At 65.4% G+C, this 26,091-nt stretch overlaps 2 protein-coding genes across 18 annotated transcripts in view; both read left to right on the forward strand.

Moving 5' to 3' along the window:
• The first annotated feature begins 126 nt into the window (after nt 1-126).
• On the forward strand, nt 127-18,051 carry MAP7D1 (MAP7 domain containing 1). 4 transcript variants are annotated; one of them, XM_074894354.1, is made up of 18 exons: nt 127-391; nt 9,672-10,307; nt 10,436-10,504; nt 11,139-11,302; nt 11,602-11,716; nt 13,077-13,187; nt 14,626-14,748; nt 14,874-15,016; nt 15,145-15,278; nt 15,368-15,627; nt 15,705-15,879; nt 15,959-16,118; nt 16,329-16,433; nt 16,561-16,614; nt 16,729-16,786; nt 16,915-17,032; nt 17,108-17,313; nt 17,401-18,051. In XM_074894354.1, the coding sequence occupies exons 2-18, from the start codon at nt 9,689-9,691 to the stop codon at nt 17,409-17,411; spliced, it is 2,625 nt and encodes an 874-aa protein (XP_074750455.1). In that variant the 5' UTR covers nt 127-391; nt 9,672-9,688; the 3' UTR covers nt 17,412-18,051. The 4 variants fall into 4 exon arrangements, with proteins under 4 accessions (XP_074750455.1, XP_074750453.1, XP_074750457.1 ...); XM_074894352.1 differs by lacking the exon at nt 127-391 and adding an exon at nt 3,290-3,471; XM_074894353.1 differs by lacking the exon at nt 127-391 and adding an exon at nt 5,189-5,318.
• A 722-nt stretch (nt 18,052-18,773) lies between these two features.
• Nucleotides 18,774-26,091, forward strand: part of THRAP3 (thyroid hormone receptor associated protein 3) — a 33,909-nt gene continuing 26,591 nt past the window's right edge. For all 14 annotated transcript variants that reach the window (XR_012632235.1, XR_012632236.1, XM_074894551.1 and 11 more), the window contains exons 1-2: nt 18,774-18,845; nt 23,370-23,435. The gene's annotated coding sequence lies outside the window, so the exon portion shown is untranslated. The remainder of the gene's footprint in view (nt 18,846-23,369; nt 23,436-26,091) is intronic.

Here is a 26,091-nt window from a genome sequence, read left to right on the forward strand (position 1 = left end):
TGCCGCTGTAGCCCCACACCCTGCCCCTGCCCCACGCCGGCCACCCAGACCCACGTGTGTCCCAGCCGGCGCACGCCTGCGCCTCCCGCTCTATTTATAGCTGCGGCCGGGGCCGATCCAGCGCGTTCCCCGTGCCGAGGGGGCAGGGGACCGGCTGCCTTTGTCCCCAGCCTGGGGGGCTCAGGAGGGCAGGGGGTGGCCCCTCTCCTGGCCAGGCAGGATCTGTCCCCAGGCAGGCAGCACAGCGAGGAGCGGGCAGGGTGCTGGCAGCGGGCAGGGGGGCAGAGACGCCGCAGTGGGAGCAGCCAGAGGGCCGGATCCAGCCCCGCAGCAGCTCGGGTGGTGCTGGGCAGGGACGGGGCTCTGGCAGCGACGCGGGCAGGGAGCACAGGTAGGCAGAGCTCCTCGGGACAGCGTTGGAGTGCCGGGATCTCCTTCAGCCCCGGGGCCGGAGGCCGAGGTGGGGCTGGTGGGGAGCGCGTGGGGCTGCCCAGGCCTGACACCGTGACATCAGGACACTAATTACAGATGCGGGCTGGGATAATTACAGAGCGGGCGAGGGCTGCGGCAGGGCAGGGCAGGGCTCAGCCCATCGCTGGCCCATTTGTCACCTGCACCCACAGGAGATTGTCCTGCAGCGGCGGGGCTCTGTGGCCGGCCGCGATGCTGGCCCCGTGGCAAGATGCTCGGGGGCTGGTGGCTACCCCGGCACGCTGCTGGCAACGGGCTGGTACCGTGCCCGCCCGCTCCAGGGCAGGATGCAGGGACAGACCCTCATCCCCTGGTTCCTGCTGGGTCACTGCCCCATGGCTAGTGGGGGTCAACTGGAGCATTCTGGGGGCAGGGGTTCAGATCAGCCCTCGTGGCCACGGTACCGCTGTCCTGCGTGGGCCCCGAAACCGCCCCACACAGAGCAGCGGGGTGGGAGCAGCCTGGGGCGGGGGCAAAGTCCTGGGGCCGGAGGAGAGGGGTGTGGGGGTGGGTGGGGTGGGGTGTCCCGTGTGGTACTTTGCCCGGAGATGCCGACGGGGTTTGTTTGCCGTCCCCATCCCTGTTTGCACCCAGCCTCCCGCAGGTCAGTGGCCAAGCCACGGCTGTAATTGTCCTTTGATTTTGGGGTGCTCAGCACCCCGTTGGCTCCCTGCAAGCAGCGTCAGGGCAAGGCGCTGGGTGCGCTGGGGGTGCTAAGAACCATGGCTGGGCCCCAGCCCCCTCCCCAAGCCGTCCTGAGGGAGCTGTGTCAGCATCGCACCCCACGCCGAGGGGCTGAGGAGCACGGGGAGCGCCGGGGTGCGCAGCTGCTGGGGCTGGGCACACGCTTGTCATGAGCTCATCGGATTTTCCATCCGCGCGGGGCAGGGCGGCTGTTCCCAGCACGGTGGGAACGGGGGGGGGCTGGAGCCAGGAACCCCGCCACAGCGGGGCTCTGCCTGCAGCGGAGCGATCGATCGATGCTCTGCCTGTTGTATAAGCCCATCGACTCGGGCTGGCACGGCAGCCAGGAGCCCTCTGCGTCGCTGCCCGCACCGGGAACACGACGGAGCGGAGCCGCAGGGCCCTTCCACCCACCGTTGCCCCTTCCTCCCTGTGCCCCTGCTCCGGGCTGGCCCCGTGGTGGGGGGAGAAGGCCCCCGGGCACGGCTGGACCCGGTGCCAGGCTGTCGTGGAGCCCTGGGATGTTCATCCGCTCTGGGTGACGCTCGGGGACCCACATGGCCATGACCCCACCAGGCAAAGGGCCTTTGGGCCCTCGGAGCAGGTCATGGTGTGGCCCACGTATTCATGGCTGCGCTGTGGAAATGAGGGGCTGTGGGGCTGCCGCAGCCCCCTCGGAGGCTCGGCGTGTGTGCGAGCGGAGCTGTTCCCCCTTCCCTGTCCTGGGGTGTCCCCTGTGTTTGTGGGTTCACCGGGACACGCTCCTGCGCCACGTGCGCTCCCGTCCCTCGCTGCCCCCCCCCCGGGGCTGCGCAGCTCGTGGAGCCGCGGCTCGGCCGTGCAGCATTCCCCGGCAGGGAGTCAGCGGCGGGCGAGGCTGCCGGGAGTTTCGGGGGAGCTTCTGCTCTGGCTGAGCCGGGCGAGCAGCCGGCGGGCGCCGGGGGCCACGGGAAGGCGGCGGCTCGGCCGCAGCTCGGGGCTCTGGGGTGTTTGGGGCGGTTTGGGGTGTGCGGCCACCTCTGCGGTAGCACAGAGTGGGGCCGCCCTGTCTGCCGGGGAACCCTCCTGCCCGCTCCCCAGCCCCTGAGTCAGAGGAACGCGCTTCCGGGGGAGAGGGCTGGGATTTTGGGAAACCTGTTTGCCTGGTAGGCGAGGGAGGATGGGGTGGCAGGGGATCTCCTGGCCCTGCGGTGACATCATCCCAAACCCAGGCATCTCTGGTGGGCGCTGCCTGCAGAAACCCGGATCTATTCATCAACACGTCCCCATGAACCCCCAGACGGGCGCTCTGCGGGGTGTTGGGACCGGGCCGGCCGCGTGGTGGACGGAGACGTGTCCCTGGATCCTGCTGCCCCTACAAAGCCCCAAGTGGTGTTTCCCCCCCGCCCCGCTGCCCTCACATCCTCTGCCTTCAGACGTGCAGCTGCAGCGGGCAGACCCTGTGCCCGGCTGCGCGCTCCGGCCGCCCCGTGGGCCACTGCGTGGGGCAGGGCTGGGGGCCACGCTCCTGGCCCACCCCTGCTTCTTGCAGGGCCAAGAGGGGTTTCGCCCCCGAGCGGGGCTGAGCCAAGGCCTCTGTCTCTCCTTATCGGCCTGTTCCCGAGGCGGGGGGGGATGTGTGGGGGCAAAGCCCTCGCCCCTGGCGTGGGGGGCGGCTGCTGGCGGTGACGAAGGCTCACGTGTGACGGGTGGGTGGTGGGGGAAGCAGCTTCGAGGCCTCACAAGCAGCCGAGGTGGGGCTCTGGGCCGGGAAATCGACGTTTCTTTGGGGTGCCTGGAAATGGGGGGGCTGATCGGGGTGGTGCTGGCAGTGCATTGGGGTGCTGGCCACAGGGGGGGCGGGGGGGGCGGGCAGGGGGTGTCTGCTGCAGGGCCGGCGCTTCGCAGGTGACCGGAGCATCGTAAAATGTGAGGAGTGGGGAGGGTGGGTGCAGAGCCCCAAAATCTGGGAGAGGAGGGGCTGGAGCTGGGCGAGCAAAGGTGGGGGATGCTGGGCGCTGCGGGGACAGGCCTGAGGCCGCGGTGACGGGCGCGGCGTTGGAGGAGGGGGGGGGGGGGGTCCGGGCCGCGGGGCCGCGGGGCCGGGGCGGGATGCGCGGCCGGGGCCGGGGCGGGGAGCGCCGAGCGTCCTCCCCCGCCGGGCCGGGGGGGAGCGGGGCGGCGCGGCTCGGCGCGGCTCAGCTCGGCTCGGCTCGGCGCGGCTCGGCTCGGCTCGGCTCGGCCAGCCCCCTGCGCCTCCCCGCCACGCCATGGAGAGGAGCCGCGCCGGGCGGGAGCCCCAGCCCCAGCCCCAGCCCCAGCCCCAGCCGGCCCAGGGTAAGGCTCCGCGGCGGGGACCGGCTCCGGGACCGGTTCAGGCCCCTTCCCGCACCGCGGGGCCGCGCCGGAGTCGGGGTACAGGATGCGGCCATGGGGGAGGCGGGAGATGGGCCGTGGGGGTGCTGGACCGCGCCGTGGGGGTGCGGGACCGGCCGTGGGAGCTGCCGGCGGGGATGCGGCGGCGCCGGGCCCGGGGGATGCGGCGGCCCGGGCGGCGGAGCGGGGCGGGGGCCCGGGGAGGCGGTGGAGGAGCCCGGGGGGACGCGCTGCGGGGGCGCGGGGGGGGGGGGGGTGCCCTTCCCGGGAGGGACAAAGCCCGGGCACGGCCCCTCCATCTTGGGGCGGGACGGAGCGGCGCGGCCCCCGGCCCCGCCGGCGGAGCTGCCCTTGGGGAGCCCTCCCGGTGCGGGGGGGTCCGGGGCGGCGGCGCCTACCCGTGCCCCGGCCCTTCCCCGCCAGCCGGTGTGAGATGGGGGCCTGGCCCGCGGTGGGGGCCCGAGGCTGCGCTGCGGCGGAGCGGGGGGGGCTCCTGCCCGCCTCCCCCATTCGTGCTGCGGGGCGCGGGTGGCCCCGGGGTTCGTGTTCTGGTTGTGCCGGGGTCACCCCCCCCGGCCCGGCCCGGGGCAGAGGCGGCTGCCGGAGGGTTGGGGGGTTCAGGCGTTGCCCCCCCCCGCCCCGCCCGCCCGCCCGGGGCCGGTCCCGGCGCTGCCCCGAGATGAACTCTGCCGCTCGGGGAGGGCGGCGGCCGGCGGGGCCGAGGCTCGGGGCTCGGGTTTGTTTTGGCTCCTCTCCGCCGGGCTCCGGCCCCGGCCGCGGGGCTCTGACTAAGCAGCGGAGCCGCTTCCCGCCGGTGGAGGGAGAGGAGAGGCGGTTCCCCTCCCCCCCGCCACTCCCCGGCCCCGGTGCTCGCCGTTGCACCGGGATTCCCGGCCCGCGGCCGCCGGGGCAGGCGGGGAGGGGTCGCTGCCGGCTCCCGGCCGCGCCGAAATGCCGCTCGCCCTTTCCCGGAGGCTCTTCAAGAGCCCGAGCGGCGCGTCCTGTGCTGCGGACATGTTGGCCGTGGCCCGCTCGCCGCCGCCATCCCGTCCCCGGCGCGGCCTGTCCGTCCCTCCCGAGGCCATCGCTGCCCGGTGGTGAGGGACGGCCGCTCCCGGCCGCGCTGGCCTCTCCTGCGGCCGGCCGGGCCCCCACGCCGTTGGGTTCCCCGGTGCGGGGAGGTGTTTGCCTCTACGGCGAGCGGAGGGCATCGAGGACGTCGCCGGGGGAGCGCAGGCGGCTCCGTGGCACGTCCCGCTCCGGGGACCAGCCCCGACGCTTCTCGTTCGGGTGACCCGCGTGGCCGGGCAGCGCCGCCCCCCCCACCCCGGTGTGCCATGCCCTGGCTCCAGGGACCGGGACCCACCGCGGCGTGGGGCAGCCGGTGGCGCTCATGGAGGGCCCGGGCAGGATGCTGCCCCGCGGGCAGGCAGAGGGGCGAGGGCCAAGGCAGGGAGCAGGCAGGAGTTCGTTCTCATCCGGGTTTCCCCTGGCTTCTCCAGCTCTTCTCCCTCCGGCGCGGCGGGGAGGGAGGGTGCAGGGCGAGCTGGTTGCCAGCCAGCGCCTGTCTTTGGGAGCAGGCGGCTCGGGAGCCCTCCCAGCGCGGGGACGCCAGCAGAGCCGCTGCCGCGAAACCGTCAGAGCAATGTGATGCGACGCGCGGAGCGGTGATGTGACAGTCCCGTGGTGCCATGTCCAAAATAGTTCGCGCAGCTCTCGCTGGTCAGAGGGCTCCGAGCAGGGACGGGCGGCGGCGGCGCGGGCAGCGGGCTGGGAGCGGAGCCGGATCCTGCACGGCCCCCGCCCTGGTAGGTGCCCGCATCCGCGTTGTGAGGCTCAGGACCCGTTTTTCGGAGGTGCTGGGCACCTGCTCCCCGAGAGGCTGGCTCCCGGCCGGCACAGAGCCCCCCGCCCTGCCTTTGAGCCAGGTTTCTGTTTTGCCAGCGTGATGCTTGCAGCCAGGTTTTTGGGAGCGCGGCTGGGCCGGCTGCCCTCGGCACTGGCAGCTCGGCACGGGTCGCCCCAAGGACGAGGGCACCTCCTGTCGCCGCTGCCGGCGCTGCCCGGATGGATGGCAGGCAGGTGCTGCCTGCCCCTGCCCTCGGTCTGTTTGGGGCTGTGCCATGACCGCCACCAAACGGAACGTTTGCTGTGAGGGTGCCGGGATGCAGCAGCAGCTCAGGCCTTTTCCTCCGCCTGTATTTTAAACCCTGGAAACCCCCCGGCTCTGGCCCCGCTCTGGCCACGAGATCCCGTCGCCCAAGTTCCCCTTGTTGCTCTCGGGTTTGGCGCGTCACCGCCGGCTGGGTGCTGAGCCGCAGGAGCTCGGCGGCCTCGGCTGGGGGCTGGCACAGTTCCCCCACGGGTGCACCCACACCCACCCATCCCGGTGCCCCGAGGCGGTGCATGGACCCCAGGAGGGGGGGCTGGTCCTCCACACAGAGCCCTCCCAAGCCAGCCCTGCCAGCAAAGGCAGCGTGGCCTCAGCCGGGTGGGCAGAGCCGTCCCGTGCCCCTTCCCCCTGCCCGGCACCCACCGCCTGGCTGTGCCCTCCCGGGGTGCTGCTGCCTGCACCCCTCCTGCCTTGCTCCTGCGCGGCCCTGGAGGCCCATCCCCGAGGCAGAGCTGCGGGCAGCACGTGGGGCACCGGTGCCTGACCTGCCCCAGTGCTGCCGGCTGCGTTTTGCTGGCTCTGAGCCAGCGGGGAGAGGAGCCAACCTGGGGCTACGGCACCTGCACTGCCGGGGGCCAGGGTGCGGGTGGCCGTGGGCAGCAGCACCACGGGATCCCCCCGCGGGGAATGGGGTGTCGTTGCCGTTGATGGCTGCCGGGGTCTCCCTGCCCGTGGGAGGGAGCCGAGGCCGAGGGTGTGCGTCAGTGCTGCGCCCGCGGCCTGGACGTGCCGGGGCTGCTTGCTCACCGTCCCCGTCATCCCGGTGCAAGGGGTGCTGCAGCGTGGGGGAATCCCGGGAGCTGGGTGGGACAGGGCAGGGCTCGATGCCGAAGCACATCTGAGACGTGGTGAGGTGGGGTGGGATCGGGGGCAGTGCCGGGGCTCTGAGCACCCCCAGGGCTTTGAGCACCCCTGGGCACCCCACAGCACGCCGGCGGCCTCGGGCAGCCGCTCTCCTTCCTGACAGGACACCCGCAGAGCAATCCCGGCCTCAGGGCCACAGCTGCACCCCTGCTCAGCACAGGGACATGAGGAGAGGCCCCAGGGATCCGTCCTTCCCCCTCCTCTGGCACGGCCATGGCGCTGCCATCAAGGCAGGGGGAGGCACCTGGGAAGCAGCCGCACCGGGACGGGCCCAGGGGCACACCGGGCACGTGGGTGTCCCCATGGGCTGCGGGAAGTGGCCTTGCAGATGCGGCGGAGGCTCTTGGGGCTGGGGTTCCCCTCCGAACCCCCTCCCTGGGCATTGCAGGGACTCGTGCAATGGCCAGTGTGGCTGGGGACTGCTGACCAGGCACTGTGACACCAGCCGCTCCGGGTGGCTTTGCAGCAGCCACCAACGGGCTCCTGCTGTGCCCGCCAGCCCTGCCATCCTCTCCTTCTGGTGTGGGGGGGACCTGTCCGATGCCCCCAGCCCCAGGCAGGTACTGCACGTGGAGCAGCCCGTGGCAGGCCCTGGCCATGCCGCAGAGCGGGTATGTGAGGATACGGCGGACGGGGGGGAGCTGAGGTTAAAGCGTGGCGGGTGCCCCCCCCACCCCCCGCCCTCGTGGGAAGCGCCCTGCGGGGATGCGCGGCGGACGGTTAACGAGGGCTGCTCGGACCGGAGCGCCCCGCGGAGCCTCGATGTGCTCTCGCTTGACGGCACCGGGGAATTAGCCGCTGCCTGGCTGAGCATCCCCAGCCATGTGCCAGCCGCGGAGGGACGCCGCACCGGGCTGTGCCAGCGGTGCTGGGTGGTGCAGGCGCTGGTGCCACACGGACCTGCGGGAGGAGCTGGGATGGGCGACACGACCTCGACGGGGGCAGCTTGTCACCCTGCAGCCGTGGCCCGCGGCTGGGCACAGCGCCCGTCCTGGTGCCAGCAGCCCTGGGGGCTGCCGGGGAGCCATGCCTGCATGTCTCGGGGGACAGGGAGCTAATCCCCTGCGGAATGCCCCGGCCGGGGGAGAGGGGACGCCTGCGCCGCCTGGGCGCAGGCAGCGTTGGGTTTCAGGGCAGCTGCTGCGCTGGAGCAGCGACAGGGACAGATGGCGGCAGGGCTGGCCCCGGCTGCGCGCTGGGGTTTTGGCCGTGCCCAGCAGCCCTGCCCCAGCCATGGGTGCTGCCATCCCTCTGACCAGCAGGGTGGGATGGATCCTGCCCAGGGCTGTGCCTGGGGCTCCGTGCCTGGCGGTGCGGGGTGGCAGGAGGCACCCACCGTCCCCCCGCATGGCTCCTGGCACGGAGGTTTTCCCAGTGGCTCAGAGGTGTCCGCCGGCCCTTGAAGCTCTCGCTCGGCCAGTGGCCCCACGGGCAGCACCTGGCTGCGTCACCACAGCGCTCCTGGGGGTCACCCCTCCAAGCCAGGACACGCATGGTGCCACCATGGGTATTGTCCTCAGCGCCGGTGCCTGTGGGGCCACCGAGCCCCCCTGCCCACGGGTGCCAATCTGGGGCAGCCCTGGGGAACTGGGGTGGGGGACCCCCATTGTCTGCAGCCCTGGCACCTTCCCGGCCGCGTGTTGGGCTCACGGTCACCTCGCGGGGCACAGCGATGGGGACACGGGATGTGCAGGATCGGGGCCAGGGGATGGGCCGGCTTCCTGCGGCAGAAAATAGCCGGAAGGCTGCTGGGGTCTGGGGTGGGGGGGCCGGGACCGGCTGTGTCCCCTGCGGAGTCTGGGCTGGGTAAACCCCGCTGGCACAAGCCCCAGCCTGCTGAGGGGGCTGCAGCATGACCCCCAGCCCCTCCCTGGGCAGGCGGGTGCTGCTGTGGGTGCTGGGGGACCATGGAACATGGGGTGCAGCCGTGTCCACAGTGCAGGGGGGGGGCTGGCAGTGCCACCCCGATGGCCTGGGGCTGCCCCTGAGCTCAGCGGGTGCCGGCACAGGGTGGGGGAGCGGCGCCAGCCTGTGTTTGCAGAGCCCACACTTTGCCCCTCGCTGAAGATTGTGGAGAGCTCTGCAAACACGGCTGAGCCCGGTGCGTGACATCACCCCACAGCAAGCACCGCTCACCAGGGCCAGCGGGTGCCGGTCGCGGGTGTCCCCATCATCCCACACCGCCAGAGCCGGGGACACGCTGCAGCGGTGCCTGTGGGGCTGGAGCTGGGCGCCCGCGGCACCAGGGCAGGTCGGGCATCGTTCCCGGGCACCCAAAGGTGCATTTGCAAAGGGCTGGTTAACCACGGTGGGGGGGATCGCTGCTGGTCACCGCGGGCCGGTGACAGCCACCCCGTGCAGAGGCCATGTGCTGTGGCTTTGTGGGGCGGCCGGCACCGTGTCCCCAGTGCCGGGGCATGCAGTGGGCTCCCCCAGGCTCCCCGGCTCCCCTGGGGCTGGCCGGAACGGGGGGGCTGCTCCCCTCGGGGTGCACAGAGCAGGCACCGTGCCCCCCACCTGCCCCACGCCGCGGCAGCAAGTGGACCCTCGCGGGGAGGGGGCTGTTTGCTGGCGGTGGCGGCGGCCTCGTGTGCATTCCTGGGCCATGAGTTCATGGCTGCGCGGCCGCGGCATGGCGCGGCGCGGGGGGACATGGGCCGGAGCGGTGACGTCAGGCCGCGGGGCCCGCGCCCATCCTGCCTCCGGCTGCGCCGCCAGCACCGGCGGAAGCGGCCCCGCGTCCTCTGGGGAAGCGCGGGGGTCCCCGGGCCTGCGTGGGGTCTCTGTCGCCGCATCCCCCCGCAGCGGGGCCGGGGTGGCAGCTGTCGGCGGAAGAAGGGCAGCTTTGTGGCGGCGGTGCCTGGCGGAGCCCCGGCCAGTCCCTCTGTGCATTGTGCGCCCAGCGCCTGGCACCCGGCCTGGGGGAGTGTGGGTGCCCCTGAGACAGGGGCAGCAGCAGGGCTTGGGTGGGGGTCCCGCTGCCTTCTCCCAGGGGACCAGGGGACCGTCCCCAGCCCCTGTGGCCAGGGACAGCCTTGCTCCCAAGGGCTGTGTTTGGGGGGGACGGGGCTGCCCCGGGTCCCCCCACTGAGTGACCCTCTGCTCTGCTCTCCCTGTGTTGCAGGGAAGCCGCCATCCCTGATGGGAGACAGTGTGTGTCCCCCCACCTCACCGCCCCCCTCACCTGGGGACACCCTGCAGGGAGGACGCACCCCCCTGCAGCACGACCGACCCGTCCCTCCAGCCATCACCCCCCCCGGACAGCCCGTCTCGCCCGTCCCTGCAGCCGTCACCCCCTCCAGGCAGCCCGTCTGCCCCCCAGCCGTGACTGCCCCCTCCGAGAGCAGCACCTCGCAGCGTGACCGACCCGTCCCTCCAGCCACAACGCCATCGGGACAGCCCGTCTCCCCCATCCCTGCAGCTGTGGCCCCCTCGGCAGAGAGTGTCCCCCCATGGTGCGACCGCTCCCCCCCGGGGCCCCCCCGGCCCCCTGTGACGGAGCACCCCAAAGAAGAGGCCTCACCCCACGCCGCCGGCCAGCCGGTCCCTGTCCACGCTGCTGCTGCCCCTTGCCCGGCAGAGACGCTGCCCTGCGGGAGTGAACCCCCAGCCCCGGCTGCTGGGGAAGGGGCCCCCTCTGATGCCAAGAGCCCCCTGGGTGGCACGGCCGGGCCCTCGAAGGACGTGCACCCCCGGAGCGACCGCCCCACCCCAGCTGCAGCCTCGCCGGCTCCTGCTGCCAGCCCCAGGCCCAAGCAAGGTGGGTGCCCGGGGGGGGCCAGGGATGCTCCGGTGATGCCAGCACCCCGTGGGCGCTGCTCGGTGCCTCCATGCCCGGCCGGGGCTGGGGGGGCCGGGCGCTGCTCTGACCGTGTCTCCCCGCTGCAGATGCCCAGAAGGCCCAGGCGCGGCACAAGCAGGCGAAGGAGCGGCGCGAGGAGAGGGCCAAGTACCTGGGTACGGGTCTGTGGGAGCAGGGGGGGTGCGCGGGGTCGGTGACCCCCCCCCCCGGCAGCGCAGGGAGGGAAAGTGGATGGGGGGGAGGCAGGAGCTAAGGAGCTTTGCCGGGTCACAGGCAATCCCATTAGCTGCCATGAGCTGAGCCCGGGCAGGAGCTGCTGTGCTGGCGGCTCTGCTCCCCCAGCACGCCGCTGCCGCACTCCCCCGGCTGCTCCCGCAGTCTGGGTGCCCCCCAGGTGCATGGGTGCCACCCGCCCAGTGCTCAGCTCCGTCCCATGCGCAGGCAGCTGCAGGCAGCCCTGCAGCAGCTTGGGGCAGCGGGCGAGCGGGGCCCCTGCGCGGCACATGGGGCCTCCTCGTCCCCGCGCTCTTTCCACCCTCATTCCCCCATTGTTCGCCAGCGCGGCACAGCTCCGCGGGCTCCCAGCCTCCCTTTTGTCCTCTCCCAAACCCCTCCCTTGCCGGCCGGCCGCGATGCCGCTGGCCCCGCGCACCCAGGGAGCCCGGCCGCGTGCCCCGGCTGGAGCCAGCCCTCGGCCCTGCGCCGCCGGCACGGGCACACGTCCCGACCGTGGGGCTCGCCGGGGCTGTGCCTCGGGTGTGACCCCGCTGCCCTGGCTCCCTCCTGCAGCCGCCAAGCGGGTGCTGTGGCTGGAGAAGGAGGAGAAGGCCAGGCTGCTGCGGGAGAAGCAGCTGGAGGAACGCCGCAAGCGCCTGGAGGAGCAGCGGCTGAAGGCGGAGAAGCGCCGCGCCGTCCTGGAGGAGCGGCAGAGGCAGAAACTGGAGAAGAACAAGGTGGGGATGGGGGATCACGGGCACAGCGGGCGGGGGGCCAGGGTGGCACACCGGGGACATGCTGCCTGGGGAGACCCTGTGGCCTTTGGGAGCTGCCCACTGTCCCTGTCCTTCATGGTGCAGAGCCTCCGTGGTGCCCTGCTCCTTGGGCACACGTGCCCTGGCCAGGGTGGGCATCGCTGCCCCGTCCCCCTCCAAGCATCCCCGTGGCTGCCATAGCCTCATGCTGGGGGGCTCCAGCTGGTCCTGGCCCCGTTCCCCCAGCCACCAGCCTCACCCCGTCCCTCTCCCTCGGGCAGGAGCGCTACGAGGCAGCGATCCAGCGGTCGGCCAAGAAGACGTGGGCAGAGATCCGGCAGCAGCGATGGTCCTGGGCTGGGGCCCTGCACCACGGCTCCCCCGCGCACAAGGACGGTGAGTGCAGGGCTGGGGAAGGGCACCCGGGGCCCCGCGGCTCTGGAGGCGGCTGGGCACGGCTCTGCAGTGCTCTGCGCGAGGAGGGCAAGACCCCAACTCAGCCCCACTCTGCCGTGGGGTCGTGCTGTTGTCACCGCGGTCTGCGCCGGGCTGTGCCAGGGCTCGCCGTGGTCCCTTGACTTTTCCCGGTTCTCGTGGGGCTGGGTGGAAGCTGGAGGCTGGGCGTCACAGGCCCCGTTGTGCGCAGGGATGTGTCTGGGGACAGCCTGGCTGCCCGTGGGGACGCCGTGGCCATGCTGGTCGGGTCTCCGGCAGCCGGGAGGAGCCAGGCGTGGGCTGTGGAGCCGTGCGAGGCCGTCGCTGTCTCTCGCTGGGATCCGTGCTGTGGCGTATCCCCTTGTCCCCAGGCTGGGTGGGGGCAGCTCTTAGCCCCTCCAGCTCCTGGGGTGACTGTGGCTGTGGTGCTCCTGGGTGGGCCTGGCCGTGCCGTGCCTCGCTGTGCCGTGCCCCTGCGGCGGCTGCTGGAGGCTCAGCCATGCCCTCTGCCCCATAGCCGGAGCACTGAGCCCAGTTGGCCCCTCTCCTTGGGGCTCCCCAGGGACACCCCATGGGGTTGGGCGTGTGGAGGTCTCCCCTGACCGCCGAGGGGACAGGGCTGCTCCGGGGGGCACTGGCGCTGCCTGGCCTGTCTGATGGCGTAGAGGGGAGCGCTGTGCCCCTGGGCTCTCTCTGCCCAGTTTGTGCCATGGGGTGGCTGTGGCAGCCCTGGCTGTGTGTCCGGGCACCGTGTTCTGGTTACCCCTGTCTGGGCTGTGCGTCCAGGCGCCGTGTGTCCGGCTCGTGGTACGCTTGGGGACAGAGCCGTGTGTCCGTGGTGTGGCACCCGGCTGGGTCGGAGGGATCCCAGCACCCTGGGGAGGTGCTGCCGGCCACCAGGACCCTCCTGGCACTGCCGGGGTGACCCGGCACTGGTGTGAGTGTTGTCCCATGTCTGTCTGAACCCGCTGCCCTCAGCCTGCTCCCCCAGGCTGGCTGCTCGCCCGGTGCTGCCAAGGTCCTTGGCCACCCGGTGCCCAGAACTGCTTTTGGGGAGATGGGCGTGACGGGGCCCGGGAGCCGCCCTGGCTCCCCGAGGATGAGATCCCTGCATGATTCCAGCATGACCCCCCCGGGGCTCGGGCACCGTGCCGGATGCCAGCACCGTGCGTCATGTCCCCGGACACCAGCGTCTCCTGGCCCCGCTCTCTGTGCCACGTCCTCCCGCCCCAGTGCCCCGGCGTGGCCGTGCATGCTGCATGCGGGGGGCCCGGCTCCGGCCCCGGGACCTTAATGCCCTTGTGTCTTTTCCCTCCTCCAGGTGCGAGCCGGTGCTCGGTGTCCGCTGTAAACCTCCCCAAACACGTCGACTCTATAATCAACAAGCGGCTCTCCAAATCCTCTGCCACCCTCTGGAACTCTCCCAGTAGAAGTAAGAGCCCTTTGCATTTGCCCCAGCGCAGGCTCCTGCCTGGCGCTGGGGACCCCCGAGACCAGGGTCCCCCATCCCCAGGCCCTGCCTTGCAGCACGGTGCCGGCTGAGAGAGGAGAAGCCGTTTGCTGTTTGCGGGAGGAGGCTGGAGCCGGCCAGCGGCTCCTTGAGGCTGCGTGCAGGCTGGGAGGAGGAGGAGGAAGAGGAGCGCCTGGGTGGTGGCAGCCCCGTGGGGCGCCAGGACGGGGACCAGGAGCCCTGGTTCCCTGCCCCGGGGCAGCTCTGGTGGGTGCAGCTGCAGCCGCAGAGTGGGGCTGCCTGTCGCCGGACCCTCCTTGGGGCTGGGCACGGTGCCGGTGCCTGCTGCCACCATGCCTGTCCTCACTGGCACCCAGTGCCACCGAGCGGCGTGGGCATGGGGCCGTGTTGGGTGCTGCAAGGTTGTCCCGGCCCTGGGCAAGCTGCCCGGGGCTGCCGGCCGTGCCGGGGGGATGCGTCCAGCGCCGGGGCTGCTGTTGTGTTTCGGGGTTGCCTGGCGATGGGCGCGTGCCGTCCCGGCCGGGTATAAATAGCCGGAGCAGCTGACGCGGGCGGCTGCGGGCGGTGGTGGTGCAGGCGGCTCCTGCCAGGCCCGTGCTGGGGGCTCAGCCTGGGGAGAGGCACCCAGGGGCTCTCGGGTGGGAGCAGCATCTCCCCAAGCCAGTGCTGGATCCAGCACCTTGTCCCCGCCACTGCACCCATGGCTGTTTTCTCCCCTCCTGGCAGTGGGTGCTGCTCTCGGCCTGACCGGGGGCCCCAGTGGAGAGGGGCAGAGCTGCCCCATCTCTGGGGTGCTTCCTGTGCACCTGTGGGGTGTTCGGTGCTGGTGTCGTGTGCTAGAGGGCAGCCAGTGGCAGCCCTGTGCCTGGCTGAGCCGGCGTGGCCAGGGACCACCATTCCTGGGGTGCCACAAGCCTGGCCTGGCTCCCACGTCATGCTCGGTGACTTTGGCACGGCTCCCTCGGGGTGGGGGCACACTGCGGTGTCCCTGTGGCAGGCGGGGGGGCTCGATCGCACCGGGACGGGGCAGAGGGAGGGTGCGCGCCGGCGCCGGGTGCAAGGAGAGGGCGGGAGTGGAAGGGGCTGTCATCAGCAGGATCGCACCCTGGTGCTGCGGGTGCTGCTTGCTGCGGGTGCGCGGTGGCCGGGGTGTCCGCAGGGCGCGGGGACAGTGTCGTCGTCGTGCCACAGCGCCGTCCCAGCCGCCCACCGGCACCCACACGGCCCCTCATCCTGCTCAGCTGGCCGTGTGGGGCAGTGGGGACCCCCGCACACGTGCCCCAGCCCTGCCGCAAACGCACGGCTGCTCCCTCCCGGCGGGCAGCCGCGGGGCTGGGGGCCAGGGCTGGTGCCTGGGGGGGCGCTCACGGGCGCACTAAGGGGTCCTCTCCCTCCCCAGACCGAAGCTTGCAGCTGAGCCCGTGGGAGAGCAGCATCGTGGACCGGCTGATGACGCCCACCCTGTCCTTCCTCGCGCGCAGCCGGAGCGCTGTGACGCTGGCAGGGAACGGCAAGGAGCAGGGTGAGCACCCAGGGAGGGGCACGGGGCCACACGGGTCCTGGCGCAGGGACGAGGGTGCCTGAAGCCAGCAGAGAGCTGGTGCTGTGCCGGCTCTGTCCCGACGGCGTGGTGCCTCCTACCCCCAGTGCCCGTGTGCCCCCGCTCGGCCTCCGCCAGCCCCCTCAGCCCCTGCCACAACCACCGCCTGCAGCACCGCTGCTGGGAGAGGCGGAAGGGGACCACCGGCAGCCCCGACGTGACGCCGCGCCGCAGGACCGAGTCCTCGCCCGTGAGTGCCACCTCCCGCGGGGACCCCTCGGTGTCAGGGCGGCCGCGGGGCACAACACGGCCCCCGGCTGAGCCAGAGCGCCTGGTGCTGACACTGATGCTGCTTCTGTCTCTCCCCGGCCGGAGCAGAAGAAGAAGGAGAAGAAGGAGAAGGAGCGGGAGAACGCCAAGGAGCGCAGCGCTCTGTCCCGCGAGCGCAGCCTCAAGAAGCGGCAGTCGCTGCCGGCGGCGCAGCCCCGGCTCCTGCCCGCAGCAGACAGCAGGTCTGTCCGGCCGGGCTGCCCGGCCCCCCCGCCCCACCGCCCCGGGGGTGCCCTGGCCCCGCTAACGCCGTCTCTCGCTCCGTTTGCAGCCCTGGCCCCAAGAACCGTCCTTCATCCCCTGCCACCCCCAAAGCCCGTCCAGCGTCCCCCAGCCCGGCCCTCGGCTCTCCCCACAAGCCGCCCCTGCCCCGCAGCGCCCACTCCTCTCCCAAGGTGCGGGCCAGGGCCCGGGAGGAGCGGGGGGAGCAGGAGGGCCAGGCGAAGGCGCGTGAGAAGAAGGAGGAGGAGCGGGGCCTGGCCCCCCCTGTCCTCCCCGAGCCCCCCAAGGTGCCTGCAGAGCCGACAGCAGGTGGGTACGGGGTGGCCAGGGGGGACGGTGGGACAGGGGGGAGCAGTAGCAGCACTGACGCTGCGTGCACCCCGCAGCCCCTGCGGCCCCTGCAGCCCCTGGCCCCGTACCAGCCACCCCCCCAGGCAGACCCCCAGCTGGCACCACGGACCGGGAGGAGGCTGCCCGGCTGCTGGCGGAGAAGCGGCGCCAGGCCCGCGAGCAGAGGGAGCGTGAGGAGCGGGAGCGCCGGGAGCAGGAGGAGCGGGAGAGGTGGGTGCTGCCCCCCCCCCCGCCCTTCCCCGGCCCCTGGCCCCAGCCCCCCACCTTGCTGAGGGCCCCCTCCCCGCAGGCGGCTGCAGGAGGAGCGGGCGCAGCAGGTGGCGGAGGAGCAGACCCGCAGGGAGGCCCTGGCGCGCAGGCGGGAGGAGGAACGGCGGCTGCAGGAGGAACGCGAGGCCCAGGAGAGAGCACGGGCTGAGCGGGAGGAGACGGAGCGACTGCAGAGACAGGTCTGGGCTGGCGGGGTGCAGGGGACGGGGGAGGAAGAGCTGGGATGGGGGATGATGGCAGGGATGCCCCGTGGTGGGATGCAGGGGAGAAGATCGGCCCAGCCCCTCCATGCCCGGGGTGGCAGGAGGGACGTGGGGCAGGGCTGTGCTGTCCCCCCTCTCCCTGCCCCATCTGTCCCTGGCCTGTCATCCGTTCCTGCTGCCCTGCAGAGGGAAGAGGCCGAGGCGAGGGCACGCGAAGAGGCTGAGCGGCAGCGCCTGGAGCGGGAGAAGCACTTCCAGCGTGAGGAGCAAGAGCGGCTGGAGAGGAAGAAGGTGAGGAGGGCTGGGGGCACCCCCGCGCGAGTGGCGGGGCAGGGGGTTCCCCTGAAAGGGTCCTGCCCAGCCCCCAGGCCAGGTCCCGCTGGCCAGGACTGTGCACAAGCCCCTCTCTGCCCCACAGCGCCTGGAAGAGATCATGAAGAGGACACGCAAGTCGGACGCAGCAGATACCAAGGTGGGTGCCTGTCCCCTGTCCTAAGGCGGCTGGGGACATGGGGGGCACTCTGCAGAGCCCTCCCACCGCTGCCCGGAGCTGCCACTGCCCCTCACGGCTCTCCTCTCCCTGCAGAAAAAGGAGGACAAGAAGGTGGTGAATGGGAAAGTGGCTGAGCGGGAGGATGTCCCAGGTACGTGTCCCCTTCCCACAGCCTGCTGCACCTCTGGGGTTCACGGAGCCACGACCCCATCCTGCTCCCCCCCAGCCACGCTCCTGCCCGGGGCCATGGCTGAGTGGGGGCTCTGACGACATCCCCAGGCCGCGAGAAGCGTGCGGGGCCGATGCCGAAGGAGGAGGAACTCCCAGAGACAGAGAGGCCGAGCGTGGGGACTCCAGGGGGGCCCAAGGGCCTGGTGGGTGAGGGGCTGCCACCAAGGTGAGCGCAGGCAGGGCCGGGGGGGGGCCGGGGGGCGGTGGGGCCCTGGCTGACCCCAGCCCTCCCACCCCACAGTCCCCCGGCCAAGGAGGTGGCGTCCCCGGCAGCCCTGGTGAACGGCATGCAGCCCAGCAAGCATGAGAACGGCTTCTCGGGCACAGAGGGGTCACAGGAGCTGCTGGAGCTCTCCCACCACGGCAGCAGCCCCAGCAGCATCATCCCCTTCGGTGACAAGGAGCCCTTCCTCAAGCAGGCCGTGGTCAAGCCCCCCCAGGTGACAGGTGAGAGACGGGAGGCGTGGCGGGGGGGGCTGGGGGGCTGCCGTGGCCACCCCGCTCTCACTGCCACACCCTCCCCTCTGCCCACAGAGGTGCTGTGAGGGCCAGGCCCTGGCAGACGTCCCCGTGAGGCCACCGCACGCGTCCCGACCCCGGACGCCCGCGCAGAACCGTAGCTGTTATCAGAAGAAAAACCTCGCCGCTCCCCTCCGCCCGCCGCCCGCACCTGGCCCTGCCGTGGGGAGCCCGGGGCCGTGTGGGACCCCAGCGAGGCGGCCACCGGCCCCCTGCCTGCTGCGGGGACACCCGGTTTCTCTCTTCGTTCTTATTTTGTTTCGTTCTTTTTTTTTTTTTTTTAAATATGCACCTTATCAGACTGACACCCCCACCCCTAGCAGCCTGCCAGAGCCGCCCCAGACGTGTGGTGTAATAATGTAGTTATTTAACTTGCTGGGTACAATGTATGTGAATACTGTAAATAGAGCTCGGCCAGACAGCGGGGACGCTCACCTGGCCCAGCCCCGCACGGGGTGGGAGGATTCGGGGCTCCGGGGGCTCGCAGCCTGGCTGGGGGCAGGTCGCTCCCCATCCCCACCGTCCCCACGCATGTCTGCGTGTGCGCTGGGTGCCCCCGTACCGCGTTCCCCGGGGCCCGGCCGGCACCACGCTGCTCTCCGTGCCGTTGTGACAGTGTTATGCATCTGGACAACCTTTGCGAACAATAAAAGTTGGACAACTGCCCTCACCTCGCCGCGTCCCCGGGGGAAGGGGAACCGTGCTGCTGCCTGCGGGCAGCGGGCTGTCCCTCGGTGCTGGCCGCTCTCCTGGACCCCCGGCAGCTGCGGGGCAGGTGGAGCCCCGTGTCAGGGCTCGCTCCTGGAGCCCCCCAGCGCTGTTTGCTCCCCTCCGGGGCCGGGCCGGGCTTATCCCGGCTGCCCTCCCCACACAGCAGCAGGCCCTGCCCGAGCTGCGCCCTCCCCGGCCCGGCCTCAGGGCCCTCGGCAGCTGCAACCGGCCCAGCGCGGGTGGGGACATCCAGGCGCGAAGGGCCCGGGGGCTCCGGTTCCTGAGGGCCGCGGCCTGGCAGGGAGGGGGCGGTCGCACATACACGGCCCCTTCAGCGACCCGCTGCTCTGCGCCCGCGCTCCCTTCCAGGGCGGGGGAAGCACCGGGGAGCCGGGCGGTGCGGGAGGAGCTGGGCTGGGCCCACACCGCGGGGGGAGGCCGCCGCCGCCCCGCCGCTCTTTCCCGGCCACCCCCCTCTGCGCAGCCCCACCCCTCTCCACCGGAAGCACCGCCCTCTCCGTGGCGCCAGGGGCGGGGCGGGGCGGAGGAGGAAGTGACGTCACGCCCCGCGCGGTGCCCGCTGGGAGTTGTAGTCCGCGTGGCGCCACCAGCCAATGAGCGCGGCGGGGGCCGGACTGCAGCTCCCGGCAGCCCCCGCGGGCGGGCAGCAGGCGGGCGCGAACCGGAAGTGCGTGAGGAGGAGGCGGAGGCGCCTGGCTGCTGAGGAGGCCGCGGGTGGAGCGGGTCCGGTGAGTGCGGGTAGGCCCGGTGGGGCCCGGCCCTGCCCTCCGCCACCGGGCTCTTCTCTTCCCCTTTCTGCCTCGTCTCGAGGGTCCTCCGCGGCCGCGCCGCTTGCCCCGGCCTGGCTTTTCCCCCCCACCCCGGGCCTTAGCGCGGTGCTGCGCCGCACCCCCCGCCCCCCCCCCCCCGCCCTCCGGCCACCCCGACTCCCCGGTGGCCGCCGTGTGCCGAGCGCGGCCCCGCCGCCCCTCCTCACCCTGGGCGAGGCTCGGACGCGGCGCGGGGCGCTCCCGGGGCCGCCCTGCGCCCGGCCCAAGCGGGGCCGCGTGGCTGGGCCGGGCTAGGCCTCGCGCCGCCTCCTCGCGTCCCCGTGGCCGGCGGGGGCAGGCCGGGCCTGGCCCGGAGGTTGCCCTCGTCCCGCTCCGGCCCAGGTCTGACCCCGGGGCCCCGTACCCGGACATTCCTCCCCCATCTCGGGCCTGTCCGCGGAGATTTCTTCTCTTGCCCGGGGCCTGTTTCCCGCGGCGGCCCGGGAGGCGCTGCCCGTGTTCCCGAGGGAGGCGGTTGGGGGGGTGCGGCGGGGAGCGGCAGGTCGCAGGGGTAGCAGCTTGTCCGGACTGCAACTGTGACCCCATGAGCTGGGCCTGCACCCCCGAGGGTGTGTAGCTCTCGCAGGGCTCGTGCCCCGGCGCTCAGCACCGTGTGGTTCTCGGTGCAGCAGGCTGGGTTTGCTCACTCGCATTCCCCTCTCTGCATCTTGTTTAAAAGTGGAGTTTGGTGGAACCTCAGGTGATGCGGTGGAATGGGCTTTGCAGTGGCCCAGAGACACGTGTGAGCCCTGAATCTTCATTTTCACCAGGCTGATGAGGGCTTGTTTCCCTAACTCTTGTTGTTTTGGGGGAATTAACGTGTTTGAGGTTTCCATAAACATATTTCAAAGTCTCCACAAGGTAATTGTCACTGTAATTGCCTCCTGAATGGCTTTCTGACGGCGTTTATGTGCCAGGAGGTGACGCGATAAGTTTGGAATAAGCAGTACTCCTTGTAGCAGCCCGGGGAGGTGCAGGTTCACTTCTGGTTGCTTGTGTGTGTGAGGACTCTGCTGCCGTGGAGTGGGTGGTGGTGTGTGTGCAACAGTGTTTCCTCGGAGCTTGTTGGAGGTGGGGTACTTGTTCTTGGGTTTTTCTTTGGTGATGTGTCTGATGCGATGGCAAAAGAACAGATTTGTTCATTGAAATAAACAATATGCAAAATTGTTTGGAAAATGCTGTAGGTTGTCTTGTAGCTGATGGGTGGAAGGAGAAGAGCCTTCATCTGCTGCTTCTGTGGCAGCAGCAGCACAGAGCACGTGTGTAAGAGGCTGCAGGAGCAAATGGACATTTTCAGGATGCTCTTTCCTAAGATCACAGACAATTTAATCATCCAGTTACTCTCTGCAAAGGACTCCTGCAGTGTTCCTTCCTGTTAGTAGCAAAGGCAGGTAGTTATGTCAGTATTTATGGTAAGGCTGATGTGACGTTTTAGGTGTTTTCAGTGTGCCTGTTGTGTGGACGCTGCCTTCAAGTGCTGTGGCTGAAGAGGAGATCGGTTCTTTGAGTTTGTATTGCGTAACTTGATTTCCATTCCTTTAAAAAGATATGTTTTGAAGCTTAGGCTTTCAGATTGCCTCTAAGGGAGTATATTGTAGGGACAGGAAAAAGGGTATTTGGACACAACAGTGCCTTCCCCTGGAGTGTTTAGTGGTTTGCCTGTGCACTTGCTCTGGCCTTTGCAGGTGCCCAGCACAGAGTGAGGAAATGGCTGACTTTGTCTAACTAATAATGCAGTTCACAATCTAACAGCAGGTAAGAGGATAAAATAAGGCAGTTGTTGTATGTAGAAAGCTGTCTAAAAGGTGTGTTGCACTGTTCCCCTTCAGCTGGGGCTCCTGCCTGTGGAAGGAGGAAGGTGCAGGACGTGATGCCCGTGTCCTGCGTGTTCTGTCTGGAGCTCTTTGTCTGCAGAAGTCGTGCCTGCGTTTCTGCTGAGTTATGCTCTGGCGTCCTCCTGCTTTTTTTCCTTCCTTGCTAATTCCATGTCTTGCTGCAAGCTCTGTATCTCTGGAAAACACAGTTCTGCTCTCAGTGCTTCAGTAAGTGCTGTCTGGAAAGAGGTTTCCCTGAATGCTGGGATTTGAGAGCAGCCGCGTGCCCCTGACCTTCGCTTCTTAACTTCTACTTTTGTTTTGACGAAAGTGAAGTTTTGTCATGTGTATTGTAACTTAAATGAGTGTTCTGCTGTTAAGGTTATGGTAATATAATTTAGCTGTCTGCTGGTTTCTCCATCTTATTTAAACCAGGAAGCTTTGTAAACTATTTTAAGAAAATAGTCATTTGGGTCAGGCCAGGCCTGTGCCCTGTGGGTTCACGGGTGAGGTGTTTGAGATTGGCATGCTGCAGACAAGCTGGTGAACACCTTCTAACATGGTTGTTGCTATTAGAAAAAAAAAGAATTACATATATAGAGCAGGTGATAATCCATGCAAGTCAGCAGATTCTTTTTTTTTTTTTATCTGCTCCCACTTTCTCTGCTGTAAAAGAAGTCTTGCTCTGAAAGGCCTAGGAAGTACTGAGCTGGACTGGCTAAGCCTGAGGATGCTTTTCAATCTAAAACTGTGCTGTTCCCCTTGTAGTTATATCACTAACTCCCTCAAAGAATAGTGCAGTTTTGCCAGAAGCTTGATTTTTATTTTTTTTTAGCTCACTTGGCTTTGTCTTTGCAAAATGACAGTTTGCTGTGTCGGAACTTGTTAATTGTTTAAGCAGCTACGTAGCCCTTAAACTTTTTTCCGTATCTGGAAAAGTTTACAACATACAGACCTGTGTTTAATGGCTGTGTGTGCCAGTACAATAACGTGGGGTTTGGGTCGTGTGGTTTCCTCTGAATTACGACGGTACAGAGAGTTCCTCTGTGTGGCAGGATTCCTGCTGTATATTTGGCCGTATAGTTTAGGCCAGGGGCATTGAAAGAGAGAGGAATAGTGGTGTTAACTGCAGAAGCTGTTCTGGCTCCCTGGGGAGCTTGCGGAGGTAATCCTGCAAGGCAGCATAAACAGCTAAGCGTAGGCACTGGGGTTGTGCTGGCTTACCTTGTGCTTAGCCTATCTCTCATTTGTGCTTTGAACTGACCCCTGTTCCTGTACTGGTAGGCTTGGTCAGCAAACGCTCACTGCTGGGCAGGCCTGGGAGCAGGGCTTAACACTGCTTTGTGGGTTTCTGTAATGGGTCCCGAGATGAGGAGAAGGTGTCAGATTTAGCACAAGAGCTCATCTTGTCTCCTCTGTTCCTGCTGGAGTCACGCCGAAGTGGTGCCTGGGAACCAGTAGGTGCCATTTTGTTTCTGGATGACAGGCTGGGTTTTTAGGTCCGGAGTTTCTCTAACTGTAAAGGAAAATATCCTTCCCCTCTTCACAGTGAAGTAGAGCGTTAGCAGAGGCTGAATGGTGGAGGTAGTCACTGCTGCTGGGTTTGAGAAAGTTAAGAGTTCCTGCTTAATTTAGCTTTATCGTGTCAGAGCTATGAATAGTAAAATCATGGGATTACATTTCATGCCAGCTGAGAATTGTGTTTGCGCTGTTTCACTCCATGGTAACCGGAAGCTGTCGCGTCCATGAAAAAAAAATAATAATGGCACACAGAGATGACACCCAGCCTCGCTGCGGGAACGCTGGAGCGCTGGGTCCTTGGTGGGGGGGGTGTAGTTTCCTACCCAAGGAAGAGTTTTCTGTCAGTGCCCTTTTTTCCTGTCACATGTGAAAATACTCTGTACATTTCTCCCGTTGTATGAGAATGAGGCCTCTTTGCAAAGCCCTGCTCATAGCTACTACCCCTTTGATAGAAGAGCGAATGGACTGCTCATAATTTCATCTCCAGATTTGTCATCTGGCCATTTTTAGCCTGTCATGATTTACAGTGTAAGGTAGCTGTACAAAACCCAAAAAAGCCCCTGCTGTAACGTGAGGGGTGCTGTAGCCTGCACACCACAGCCTGCTGTAGCCTCCCCACTGCTGCCTGTGTTTCCCTGTTACCTTTGGGTGAGTGAAAGGAAGAAGGAAAAGCTTGGCGAGTAACCCTGTGAGCTTCTCTGCTCGGGGAGCACAAAAGGCGATGGCTTGGGGGGCATGGGGGGTGTTAAGCTGAAATTCTGTTCTCAAGGGAATTAGGCTCAGTATTAATGATGTTGACTTGTGCCTTAACATGCTGTATACATGGTATCTTGTGAGGGTCGTGTACCTGATCATTTCAGGCCCTGTGTATCTGTGTAAATTATTACAGTTAATTGCTCCTATAGGGCTGTGGATGAGATCGGTTTCCTGAGTTAAGGATCTGTGTATGCACTATCTGATTAGATTAAGTAATTTTGGCAGCCTTTTTTTACTGGGGAATGGTACTGGGATGAACGGCTAAAATCAGAATCTTTTCCTATGCTTGTAAAATGTGAGGATTTGCCAGTATGTTGATTGGTTTAAATTTGATTTTCCCTTTTTTACTTAGGTGAGAGCTCAGTTGCTTCTAATAAAGCTGTATTCAGAAACATAATTGATGGGAGACTTACACAAGGTACGTAAACACAGCATTGAAAACTCTCTGTTCAAATAAACTTATTCCATACATCCAAGGTTTCTGTGGACAAGCATTTACCTGTTTCATAGCCTAGCAGAGTGCTGGGATAGCCTGTTGTGATGGCTTGTGCTTATGATGATAACCCCATGATTTTTTTTTTTTAAAGAGGTTTTAATGTTATACCAAGTCATGGAACTCCTTTTCCTTGTTTTCCCCTGAGGTAATGAGATTCAAGTTAAGGTTGAGATAAATCAAGTGCTGCCTTGAGAATAAATATGTGAATAGCTTTTCTTTTTGCAGCTTATAAATGAAAGGTGCTGGAGCTTGTATTTTTCATAGGTTAAACGTGTGAAGGGTAGTAATCCTTCAGCACAGATTCAGTTTTGGCTGTAACTCTACTGTGTATTTCCGAAGATATTGCAGAGAGCCCCAGATTCAATTGTTTTTTACATTACTTGCTGTTTCTTTGGAAGCATAACTTCCACATTTTTGTAAGTGCATTGTGGTCACTCTAACGAAGGAAATAGTGGTGTGCAGAGTCTGCTGGTTTCCAGACTGCAGTGACCTGACAGGGTTCAAAACTTCCCTGGAGGTCACAGTTTATTCTTCCATTGCTGCATGGGGAGTAGCACAGTAACTTAAATCATGCACAAGTTTGAATTCTTTTTGTTAACTGATTTGTGAATAGTTTTCTTATGTAAATTGGACCATTTCTTGCTTCTCTTGGGGGTTCTGAAACTACAGGCACAAGGATTCAGAGACCCCCAGCAGTTTTGTCAAGGGTTCAGTTCACATCCAAAAACTGCTCAGAATAGTAGGGCTGCACCATGAGGAAGTCATTAGTTTTGAGAACGATCTGATTTTTCTGCTTGTCTGTTCCCAGGTTGTGTAGGTTGGGAAGCAAAAAGCTGTTGAAATAGGCTTTCCTTTTTTTTTTTTATTACGGATGTTTTTCTTCTGCATTTAACAGAAAATCCAGCCGCCTGACTTTTGTAACAAAAACATCCAGAATTCTAATCAGCTTTTTCTTGGATTTGTTTTCTTTGAGCTCCCTGTCACTAAACTGTCTGAGTAACAACATAAGGCTTTTTAAGCTTAGAGATATATAAAATATTTTTTTATCCAGTAACTAGTGTCAAAGTCACTGATTGGTGTTTATAGCTGGTCAGATTATTTGGAAAGGAATTGTTCAGCACTGCAGTCTGCAGAATCGGTCCTTTTTGGAAGAACCTGTAAATAATCTTCCAGCCATTCTGTAGAACCTGCTTCTAATTATCTGAAACCAGGGCTGGAGCTCAATATTAAACTTCTTTGGGTTTTCACACAATTAAACTAATCCCTAAACATGCTTGAAGGCAAAATCTTAATTTTGAAAGCATATAGACTAGAGAGAAATTGGAACTGCTATTGACAAACTAGTGCTTCTCTTGCCATGGCAGAATAATCTGAACTTTTTTTCCCCCGAAGCGTGTTTGGCTTGTAGTAAAGTAGAACACACTGTTATGGTTTGGGTTTTTTGTTGGTTTTGGTTTTAGCAGTGTTGTCCAGGAAAGTTTTTGTTGTGGAGGTTGGTAGGTGTAGTTGTGAGCTTTAGTTTAACTTGTGTCATTAATCTCCTGAAAACATACACTGGATACTTGATCTAGAAAGAGGAATCGTTCTGCTTTTTGTTACCATAATGAAATTTGAACTGGATGATTAGAAATAGCATTTTAATTTTCAGTCCACCAGGCTGGCAGCGGGAGCTGTGCAGGTGGCTCTTTTTTCTTCCCTGTAAGTGTTCTGTTGATATCAAGAGCACACTTAATTTTTGGTGCAAAACCAAACCTTAGCTTGAAAAGGAAGAATCAAGTAGAATGGAAGATTGTTAGACTTTGATTTCCGGACTAGCAAAGCCAGCATGTGCTCTCTGTACTCTGTAGGTTACTGCTGGCACTTCCAGTGTGCTCGAACATGTAGATAGCTGCAATTTTTTTTCCACTTCAAGTATGTTCATGGCAAAATCTCGTGCAGCTGCAGTACAAAGCTTGCTGGGAAATAGATTTTACATAGCTGTCATGCATAGCAAGGTTAATCTGTCACACTTCCGGACCACTCTTTTAGAACAGGAGCTTTAGTTCACTTCAGTATATTGATGGTTGTCAAACTTAACTGATTTAGGAATATTTTTTTCCACTTTTGATCTAATGTAGGAATTTGTGATAATAAAACTGCTGTGGTCGTTATTTTGATTTGCTCTTCGATAAAACTGATAGATCTGAGAGCTGCAAGGGCAGAGCAGGCACCGTGTGTCTGTGCTGACCGTGGTCGGGCTGAGTGAGGCAGGTTTCGGGGTGTGCTCTGGCCGTGTCCCTCTGCACGAGCGGCCACTGTGCCGCCATCTCTGCAGCAGCCTCCGCAGGGGCAAGTGCACAGTGCTGTCGGACTGCAGATCTTTCCAGTGAATTAATGCGTGGTATGTGAAACATCCTTTCAGGGCACTTGCTGCAGGGGGAAAGAAAAAGAATAGCTCTTCTATTCCTCGCCAGGTACATGTCTAGTAAACAGGGGTTGCTCTGGTTTGACACTGGTGCCGGGCTGCCTTTACTGAGCGTGTTGAGCCGGGGTGCAGAGTTGGTGCTGAGGACCGAAGTTGTTACAGTTCTCTGTGTGT

The sequence above is a fragment of the Strix uralensis genome, chromosome 25 (genome assembly GCF_047716275.1).
Source record: "Strix uralensis isolate ZFMK-TIS-50842 chromosome 25, bStrUra1, whole genome shotgun sequence".
Taxonomy (NCBI): domain Eukaryota; kingdom Metazoa; phylum Chordata; class Aves; order Strigiformes; family Strigidae; genus Strix; species Strix uralensis.